Raw genomic sequence first — 11241 nt, 5'->3', positions numbered from 1 at the left:
AAAACTGTACTTGCCTATGCTCTTAGTGCGAGGTGACTGCAGTGTGCAACACCAGCACGGCCCCACAGGTGGAAAGGTGATCTTTTAACCTGCATCAGCTGCAGCCCCTCCCGATGCAGAAGCCAGAACATGCAGCTCCAGCTCCCACCAGCTATCCTGACAGCTTCGGTGGCTACGTCAGTTCAGCAGCTCATGCCGTCTGTGAGTCACTGTAGGCACTTCTGTGCATCACACACACACATACACAGACACACGGAGCACTGCCACGCTTGACATCCCACCAGAGAGAAAAATACTACTTCAGGATCAAGCAAGGCAAAGGCACTGCTAGCTGTGATCCCTGATGAGGTAGGGTCCTTGGATGAACACGCTGCACAAAGTGAACAATGACAAGAGCTGATACTTGGAAGTAAGTCATTCCATAAATGACTACTGTCAGTTCAAGGGGACAGCAGCATAATACATTGTGGCATTCTGCATTAAGCTAACCCTGATAAGCCACAGCAAGGCACGAGCTAGACCTGTACTTGAATCTGAGTGTTCTTGCCATGCTCAAGAATATCTGCATGCTCTTCTCTGCTGAAAATCCCAGGAGAACAAAGGGTCTTCTGAGGGCAATGTTTTTAAACTGAAATGTGATGCAGAATGAAAATTTCCTTCTATAAACACTAAAGGAGGATATGAAATTCTCAAAGAGATAGGCTGCTGCTGCCACTCTTGTTAGTTCTAGGATATACTGTTTCTCTCCCATTCATAAATAATCTTCCGTGAAACCTGTGTCTGAGTAAGTCCTTTTGTACATTAAATGTCAGCAGCCCTGGATCTAACACCCACCCCAAGTTGTACCAACCTGAACAGTTGTGAGCTTGGTACCTCCGCCTACAGAGATGGTCTGGAAAGCAGAGTGGTGTGCATTGGCTTTTTAAGGCCATGGATGTTCTTCCAGGAGCAGCAGCTGGAGCCACCTGTCCCAGAGATGGATCTCCTCAGTCCCCAGAGGTTTTCTGCTCCAGGGCCGCTGGTCACCCCCAGTGGCAGCTGACAGAAGGCACACTGAGTGAGACTGACAGACAGCTTTGGACAACACACACAAACACCCCGCTCCCAAGGGGCTGTCCCACCCACGTAGGGTGTACTGGAGTTGAGGTCTCAAGGTGAGAGTTGCCCTTCCCAACAGCCTTGCTCAAGTTTGGCCCCTGGACAAACCACCAGGTCCACACGGGCGAAAGGCTGTCTGAAACTTGGCTCACATTAAACTGAGCTTGTATACTCCTGGCCTACTGGTAGTGCTGTGGTCAACTGGGTGAAACCAGGGCAAACCAGCCCTCCCTGTGTGGCTCTCCACTGACACTTGTACTGCCACTCATTTCTGCAAGACCTGCACGAGAACCAATATGGGAGGTGCTGATGAGCAGGGTCTGGAAGCATCTGAAATTTCCTTAAAGAGACCTGAGCCTTGTCCACCCACCCCACCTGCACATGGTATCCCCATGGAGCAGCGACAGTACTGATGCCTGGAAGAAGGTCCTTAGAGATGCTTACCTTTGCCTGCTGAGAGCTAAGACCAAATGGCAATCAGTGACACCACCAAGCTGGGGTAGCAGACAGAAATCCAGATGGAGGAGAGCCCACTGCTAACAGCAATTCACAAATGAAAAGCAAACTGGGTTTTTTAAAATATATTTATTCCTGAAAGTGTACAACCAGAATATAACAATATTCCTTGGTGAAAGCAAAATAGAAAATGGTAGGAAATGAAGGTCAAGGGAAAAACATTTGTGTATTCCAAGGGAAGAAGCCTCCAGAGACAGAACTTGGAGACTCCCCAAGCTTGGAAGTTAAAGTCCTATTTCTATACCACAGAAATTTCCTATAGCAGATCCATAACTTATGTATCTCATAGTGACTCATAACTTGATGGAATGGTTTTCTAGTTTGTTCTCTTTGAGAACCCAATTATCTCAAGTGCATCACACCAGTAAATGAAATTGGTGCACTGCTTTATTTATTATTAGGCGTTTGTTTTTCTTTATCATGACTGCATTATAGCTGCCACAAGTACTCAAACCAGCTGAACTGAAACAGCATACTTTCTCGAATATTTCCAATCCCTCTAAGCCTTGGTATTTTACATGTTCTCCAATACTTGGATTTTTCTGACTAATGAACTCTTCCATTTGCTGAAAAATATTGAACGCAATTAGTACTTCAGTGCACAACCCCAATGTATGCTGTGCCTAGCAGCTGAGCGCTGTAAAAGAGCACAGGGCTTGGCAGAAGAATCCCAAAGATAAAAGGGAGATTTATGCACCCTCCCACAAAGGCCTAATGCAGAATTTAATTGGCAAGTTTAGCAATAAAGGGGCTGCAGAGAGAACCACAAAGGTTATGGCCTCAGTGCAAGTCACAAAGTAGTAACAAGTTACGATTCCAGAGCTAAAAAATTAGAAATTACATTTGGTTCCTCACCTCACGCTCCCCCACGCCAGGCTGCACAACGTGTTCTGATCCACTCAGCCTATTCCCTTGCTCTTCTCAGACCAGCTTTAATCTCCTCAAGGGGAGATACAAATCACTCCATCCAACCCTTCTGCAATTGCATCCAGCCTGTGCCGGCACTCCTCCCGCAGCTGCTCCAGCTCTCTCTGCAGGCTGGCCTCTCTCATCCGCAGTTCTCTGATCACCTCTGTAGCACCCACAGCTGACACAGGCTGCTTGGATACACATTGGCCAAAGCCCGTTTTGCTGGCAGGATGTTTGCTCCTCAACACCAGCCTGCGCAAACCATGCATTTTATTTTTTTCTGGAGCACAAAGCCGTGAAAGATCTAGCAGTTTTAGTTCAACGCTTTCCTGTATCTTTTTAGCAGTGGCAGAGAACTCCTCCTTCTGCAGTTCTTCCTCTCTTGCTTTCACCTGTAGAGAGAAGGAAAAAAAAAAAAAAAAAACAGGAGGAGAAGAGTATGGTGCATTTCTGTGAAAAAAAATCCTCCCATCAGGAAACAACACAAAATGTCATGTTTGGACTAGGATGCACCAAAAAGAAGAGCCAACTGCGAGTACAAACTAAAGCGTGTGGCAGTGAAAACTGAATTAAGCTAACATGTGCTTTCTATCAGGAGGCAGCCTCAGTAACCAAAAAGCTGCCTGTAGTCCTTTGTTTGCAGATTCTCAGTCCACCAGCCCCTCCACTGATGACTAAGACACAAGGGCTCTGCATGCTTCCCTCTTACTGAGGAGTGGGTGGTTTGGCTTCAGAGCAAAACACACGGAGCAAAAAGGGGGACCCAGCAGAGCAACCTTCATCACTGTTATGCTTTAAGCCACCAGGCTGTCATAACGGATTAATTGCCTCGTGAATAACAGCATTATTTCACTTTGCAAATGCTTTCTGCATTTGGCAATGCTAAAAATTAGGGTGACAACTGTAAATTAGCAATTCCTTAATTCTCAATTCCCATTAGAGGGTAACAATTAGGAAAAGGAAAATCATGGAGCAGAGACAAAGAAGTAGAGGCCAAGACAAAAATGAGTACCAGGCAGCATACTTTCACTGAAGACAGACCCCAATAAAACAAATGCTTTTCTTGTGACAGAGTCACAGTCTGGATGATGGAAGCTATTGTATATACTGGGATTTTTCCAAAGCATTTGATTTAATGTTCTCTAACAATTTGATTCAAAGAACTTGCAAGATGGTAATTGCCTTGCCAATTTTACTAGTGGATTAAATATGAATTCAGTGACTCATCTAAAAATGCACTTGTCAGTGGGGAAACATCAGTAAGAAGAGGCACCCTACTGAGGCCCTCAGGAAAAGAGTTCTCAGTCCAGCGGGATTTTCTGTATCTGCTGCAGCAACAAGCTGCCAAATCAGTTCAGCCAAAAAGCAGCAAAGTTTCAGAAAAGTGATGCTGCCTCTGCAACCTGCCCAAATCCCAGAGCTCTCCTGAGACTTGTGCGCAGTTCTGGAGTTCATGCTTCAAAAAAACCACAGGGAAACAGAGAGTAGGATTCAAAGGCAGGTCACCCAATGACCCATAGCTCGGCAAACAAGCTTTAAGAGTACGAAACGTCAAGAGTTCAAAATACTCCATTCATGGAGACAGACATATTATTTGTTTTAGTTCCTAAAAGAAAGTGGAAAAGAAGGTGGTGAGAGATCAGAGTGCTGACAAAGCCATATGAAGATCAAATGGATGAAAATTCAAGTTAGATATTCAGCTTCAGAGTAAGACATTGTTTCCTACTGTGAGGATAATGAACCATGAAATGCTTCATTGCAGCTCCAGGGATGAATCCTTTGGCCAAAGCTCAGCTCAGGTCAAGCTCAGTGCTAATGATACCCCTTCCAGCCTTGAAATTGCTGTGCAACCCCTCCCGTTCCTGGCCGCGGGTGAAGCTGAACAACTCCTTGGGGTTTTAAATCTGCAGATCTGCATTAAGATATCAGTACCTCACACACTAGGGCTTTGACAAGTTCCCTGTAAAGTCAGGGATATTCTGGCAGCTCTCTGAAGCATCAGAGATCAGGCAGAGCTCAAAGCAGCCACAGCTGCAAGGACAAGAGACCTGAAGTAGAAAAGCCCCCTCGCCTTTGCCACCATCAAGCTACAGCTGCTCAGAGTCAAACCAGCTGCTGTATCTGAAGAAAAAGGGCTTCTTTCCATAGACCAGTGGGGAAGGTTTTACTACAGACACAAGTTCAGAAGCTTATGAAATACAAGGGATCGGTCTACACTCTCTTACAGGTGCAAGTGCAGGTGCAAGGGCTGCAGTCACAGTGAAATTTCCCCACTGACACCAACTTCATCAGGGCTTTACTCACTCAGCCCACATCTTCCTTCAGAGTATCTTCATGAATTTTGCAGCCAAGTAATTAATCCTCTCCATAGTCTTCTGATGAGTTATTCTCACCCCTCAGCCTCCGCTTAAAAAAGATTAAGAAAATCAATCAAATCAGAAAGGGAGTAAATTTCTCTGAATTTTTGCCAACACATTAAAGGCTTTATCGATGCAGAACCATCTGTTAAAGGAGACCTCTGTTGATTAAGGCATTTGAATAGAGAATTGAAGCTGAGAGAAGTCTATCTTTGTCCTTGTCCAAGAACCAGGGGTCCCTCTTTATCATAATCCCCAAGGAATCCCATGACATCTCTTGCTGTTGGCTAAAAGAATATCTGAGGTCCAATTCTCTAACACCACTTTAGAAGGAACAAAACCGAAAAAATAAATTCAGTGTTACCTGGTCTCCCCACAGCCAATGAACAAATGGAAAAATATGTTTGCACAAAGTGGATTTAACACTGGAATCCAGGATGGGAAAAATTTCCCATTACTTACAAAACAACAACATCACTCAGCAAACAGAGCCCACAAAACGTTATTTATTTCTCACATTAAACTCAAGCAGAAATGAAGTAGGGCTGTATAAAAGCATTCTTAATGAAACATAGGTTTTCAAGCTTTCCAACGGTCAAAACTGGAGAATTTTAATATCATACACAAGACACATGATGGGGGAGCAGCATGCTCCTCTCAGCACTAAGAGCATTGAGTTCTAACTCACAGAAATAGTAGAGATAAGAATTACTATACAGAAGCAGGAGCAGCTGTAAGGACAGGGAAAATAGCCTTACAGTCAGGTAGGTGTAATAAATTCCTACATCCAAGGATCAGAACTATCAGAACTATCTTCTATAAAAAGGACCAGTATTTCCTGGGATATAATTAGATAAATTTAAGAGGGAAAATTTTCAAAATAATGAATATGAAATAAGAGAACAAGTTCAGCAAAACACTATTTATTTCCTATCAGCACAATCTGGAGTTGGAAAGCTACCTCCAGTTCTTTTCTATGCTGTTCTTCCTGGAAGGCTCTGCAGCCATATGTATGGCCACAAATACTCTTGTTGCAGTTTATAGATTTCAATTGCTAAAAATCTCTGAGGGTTACCTTCAAGCAATATCTTTTATCCTTCCCATCCTGAATGCTTGTGAAAATACTCAATAATCTCCTCCTGTATGGTTAATTGATGCTCTCTAACAGCTTGCTGTCTCCCATTAGTCAGCACACAATGATTATTCTCCTCTGCAAAACAATCTCAACAGACCACTTTGTATTAAACAAACATATTGTAAAAGATTAGGAGCCTCAGCATTTTGTGCCTGCCCATTTCTATCCCACAGCTCTGCCTTTCAGTCTCAATCTACCAGCCGGAATTTGAATTCCCAATTAGGTGCGTAGTGCTGTCTGACAACTGCTGCACATCCTCTCCAAATAAATACAACAACATGATAATCATCGTTTCCACTTCTACAGAATCAACCTCATCCCCCAAAGGGAGCTGGTGCACTTTGAGAAAATCCACTCCAAATAAAGAGGGAATCAACTGATGAAGAAACAGCATCTTCATAATGACACACATCCCGCTCTGCGGCAGGTCCTGAGCTGGTTAGCTGTTCACAGCAGAGCAGCCACTCACAGACACTGAGTCCATGGCAGAGTGCTGTCCCTCTCTGCACTCCAGCATCAACATATTCTACCAGATTTCACTCTCCCAAGACCACGATAAGCGAGCAAGAACCTCCCATGGCACACAGGCATCCTCACCAGCTCTACAAGGGCTGTAGATGGAGAGATGCCATGAGTGCACACTGAGGCAAATACTCCTGCTGGGTTCCTTCCAGCTCTTCACCTCACCCTGTCACCAACCACTATTTGGGACAGGATAGTGGCCAAACTGCCCCAAGTGCTGCTAAATGTTTTCCTTTCAATAACTTCAGTCTTCAGAAGGCATTAGAAACTAAAAGCTAATGGGAAAACTATAATAACTGCCATGTTCTAAGGAGAAGCCAATGAGCTAGTGGAGTTGCAGATAGAAGTATTGTTTCTTAGATCAGATGAAAAGGGATCAAAATTACAGGCAGCCTGTGCTGCCCTTCCCAACCAAACCTGGCACAGTGCGAAGGGTTGCAGTGTGCACATGCACAGATACTGCTAGCAGATTATCCCACAGGAATATGCAAAGGAATAAGCACTATATTAAAACAAATCTTTTCAACATTAGCTGGAGGGTGGGCAGAGACAGCTGCCTTCTCATTCCTGACAGGATGGGATCAAGCCAGGCAAGACATCCATCAAGTGTGGAAAGGATTTACCATCTCCCCAGGACATCATTATGACAGGCACTGTGTTTCCAAAAACATTCAGGATGACATCTGGTTCAGGAAAATGGCCAAGCCAAACCAGAAAAGGATAGGCCCAGTAGAATTGGGAAGGGGAACATCCAAAGGTGAAGCACATCCAAAAAAATAAGCTGAGCAGGCAGCTTGGCTCAACCCCCACCACAGTGGATTAACTTTTGCACCAATGCACATAAGGGACTTCAAGCCTGCAAACCAACAAACATGATGAACTTTCCCATCACTTCTTCATCCCTACTTTCTCTGAAATGTCTTCTAACCAAAAGATACTACTGGCTGTTCTTTTCATCTAGACAGCTCTCCCAGATATTTTCAGTCCTGGGAATCCTCTGGCTTTGAAAAAATCTTACCACAGTGAGTTCAGTGGGCAAATCATGGAAAAGGTAACGTCACACATTTTAAGTGAGATGCCTTCCAGTTTCTTTGCATGTTCCACTGTTTTGAGGCCAGAACAGTAATATCCAGATTCACCTCCCCTGGACGTGTGATAATTCGTCACGTGGACAGCCCTGGTCTTTCCACTGCCCATCCTGTGAAACTTCACTTCCATCAACGGCTTAAGATGTTCCACCCATCCAGCTCACTTGATCTCTCCTCAAAGAGAAGAACCTCCAGCCCCTCAGCTCCCTCACATTTGCCTGCACCTTTCTGGTCATGAGCTTCCCAGAGCTTTGTGTTTCATTCCATAGGGCTCAGAAACATCCCAGAGGGCCTGATCTCTCTCACGGTTTTAATAAATCACAACTGAAAAGTGCAGCAAAAGTTCCACACAAAATGGTTCTCTTTCTGCTAAGCAGCAAGCTGAACCTGAACTTACTTGGAGGGAATTTTACCAACATGCAAGACACCCCAAAGAGATGCTAAGAGATCTAGATAACCACATCCTGTTACTTAAATAATTTCCAGTAATGACCTAGCAAAAGTGACCATCTTTCATATGCTGACAGTGAACATTTCAGCTTGTTAAAACTTCACGTGGCAGCCTGAAAGCCTCAGAAAGCAAACTGAATGCTCTGCCTCGCAGATGCAACCCTGAAGAAAGCCACTAGCTAGAGATGGAGGTTTAAAAAGCAGCAGCAAGGAAAGGCCCAAACAAATACTTTGAGAAAAACAGTGGAGAGAGGCACAGGAGCATTTCCATTTTATGATCACATTGTTGCCAGCTTCAAAGAAGGAATAGAGAACCAAATGGCTGGAGTTCCTTTTGAAGTGGATGATAAAGACCAGAATCATGCTATTATTTTTAAATCACAATCTCTTCATATTGTTCTCAGAGTTTTGCAGAAATGGCTATAAGAGTCTTGTTCAGAAAAACACACTGCGAAAGCCTAGAAATGGCCCATTTTCTGTTTCCAGTCCTATCTGTGCAGTCCTCTCGTATTTCTCTCATGAACAGTGAGAAAACCCCACATGCATACAGGATGAAACACAAATTATCCTTGCCATGCTGTACAGATACGACAAACTGCAGTGCCTGCCTCTGCCAGAAAACACAGTGCAGCTTGCTCCTTTGTGCTTCTAGTCACAAGGAACAAACAGGAAAATCTCAGATCTTGTCTTTTTGAGTTGGAGAATGAAAGGAAATTAGGAAATATAAATGGATGCAATATCCAAGTCACCAAGTCATGCTCCTTTGCTATCAGGGCATAATAACCCAACACATTTCATAAACTCATCTAGTTCCTCTGGAAACGCTACAGAGCATTTTGACTTGCAGAGTTTTTTTACTCCTAAAGGAAGCTCATTTCCAAGCTTTATTTTAAAGCTATCACGTCTAGAATGGCTCCTGAAGTGAAATATTACACGCTTGGAAACAGAAGATTAATGAGGGGTCAGCCTGCATAAATAGAAGAGACCTGCAAAGGCCAGCCGGTGCATTCACCTGCCTGGCTCCAAACAGCACCACAGCACATTGCAATAGCCCAGGCACGGGTTCCCCAGCCTAGAGGAGCTGTCCAGAGCTCCCAGGCTCCATGTAAACTGAGGAGACTCTCATTCAACACACAAGTATCAATTTCAGATAAAGGTCTGTAAGAAAAAAATGGAAGTGGGATAAGCATGGAGATGCTGGCACTGCTCAGAGACTGCCGGCATGGATGCTGTGCAGAAACCCTGACAGCTGAGCACTGGAAACCAGGCATGGCAAACTGAGGCTGGTTTAGGAGCTTTCAGTTTCCACAACGCAATCCAGGTCAGTCCAGGGGCTGAACCTTGCAAATGCTTGTCTTTAATGAGTACATCCCAAATAACACTTTCTAAGGGATTATTATTTATACCTTGTATTGTCTTACGGTTTATATCTGGTGGGTTTTTCCACCACCAACACCCCCCCAAAGGAATGCCTTGCAGAGCTGCAATCTCAGCTATCCAGGATACAGAAAACAGGATACAGGTAACAGGATAGAGAAGGATTTGCAAACTAAAAAGTCCTCCTTGTCATCACTGAAAAAACAGCACCAAATACAAGAGAAAAGAACAAAAGCAAACGATAAGCAAAAGTAACAATAACATTAGGGGGAAGAGCAGAGTCACTATAAGCAGAGCAGAAATATCTGTAAGTATTAGGTAAGAGTGGAATACAATCAAAATAGTCACAGGGATCCCACAATTCCCACCCACAACTCCTTTACACTGCCATACAGGAATCTCCTGGCTATAAAACACACATTCTGGAGCTCTGTTACTCAGAGTAACACTGAGAAACAGCACCATGGTCTGTCTGTGAGAGATGTCCAAGCAGAGCCTCAAACATCACTAGGGATAGCGAGATCTGAACATGCCAGCACTGCTGTTCCCCGTGCTTCTCACTGTACAGAACAGAAATCAATAACCTAAGAAGTTTGTGTGTCCCCAAAGACATACAAATAAAGCCTTTTCCACACATAAGTAGGGTAAGGGCTTTACACTTTTTTAACAATAAACAATAATTTGGCTGGGCACCAGTTTCTTTTAACAAAATTCTTTGGATTGTTTTTTTTTTTTTTGAACAGTGATGGTTAAGGGTATGACAAATGCTTTCCCCTTCCTTAGATGTAGACAGTAACCCATTCAGCCCCAGAAGAACAGAGAAAGGCACTATTTCAAGGGATGCCCTAAATGCATAATTGACAGAAAATTAAATCCTGCAGCTCATACTGCTGGGAAAAATTACATAGCAGGGGGGACAGGACCCTGCAGAGCAGGAAAATCAGGCCCCCAACTTCAGAAAATCATCTAAAGCCATTTGCTGCTTACACACAAAAGCACACCAAGTTAAAGCAAAACCAATATCTGCAATCAGCTGTTCTGGAAACACCACAACACTGAGCAAGCAGGTGTTTTACTAAAAAAAAACCACCTTACTCCAATTTCAAATTCATGTCCTATAGTGACTTGCCCAAATGTAATTTCAAACCTTTAAGAAAGCTACAGAGTTAGTACTGCAGCTCTATAAACCTTGTCTCATTGAATCAAGCTTCTCTGCTGTAAGCTTTCATGGGTTTTAATTTTCTGCAGCAATTTCTACACACTAAAGAGTAACCAGTTTAAAAAGCTGGAAAACATCACTTGCTTTTTTAAAAGCTGAAGACTTCCCACACTGTCCTGCCTAAATGAGGTTTCTTTCTTCTGGTGAGATCCTTGATTGTACACAAAGAGACCTGAAATAGCCCATTTAATACCAATTCTCATGCATTTATGGATTAAAGTCATAATAAACTGTTTGAATAGTCTAACCTACTAAAGGCATAAGCTGCAGGATCTCACCTGGTAATTTCTGCAATGTTCTGCTACTTCTTGGTAAACTACAGGGTTTCTTGTAGAAACATGTACTTTTGGGGTTTTAAACATAGGCTCCAGCAGATCAAAAAAATGACCCTATCACTGCATTACCTCAGCAGTGAAATACATTTACGGTTAAAAATATGTCCCTTCTCAGCAAGTTCCGCCTCAGCCACTGTGTCTTCTTTTACCATCTTTCATCTCATACCCTCAAAATTCCTCTTCTGCCTAAGAACCTCCAGAACATGATCCAGCTATGAACTTTGCCTTGGTTAAA

The 11241-nt window shown here is 43.5% G+C and overlaps 1 protein-coding gene across 1 annotated transcript in view; it reads right to left on the bottom strand.

Moving 5' to 3' along the window:
- Positions 1-1673: 1673 nt before the first annotated feature.
- TEDC1 (tubulin epsilon and delta complex 1) overlaps positions 1674-11241 on the bottom strand; it is a 72779-nt gene continuing 63211 nt past the window's right edge. Inside the window, exon 8 of the mRNA XM_027896572.1 lies at positions 1674-2915. Coding sequence (XP_027752373.1) covers positions 2556-2915 — 360 coding nt within the window. The 3' untranslated portion in view covers positions 1674-2555. The remainder of the gene's footprint in view (positions 2916-11241) is intronic.

Source organism: Empidonax traillii, unplaced genomic scaffold (assembly GCF_003031625.1).
Source record: "Empidonax traillii isolate 1590-97213 ecotype Southwest subspecies unplaced genomic scaffold, ASM303162v1 scaffold502:size815047, whole genome shotgun sequence".
NCBI classification, from domain to species: domain Eukaryota; kingdom Metazoa; phylum Chordata; class Aves; order Passeriformes; family Tyrannidae; genus Empidonax; species Empidonax traillii.
This window is presented reverse-complemented; position numbering and strand designations above follow the sequence as displayed.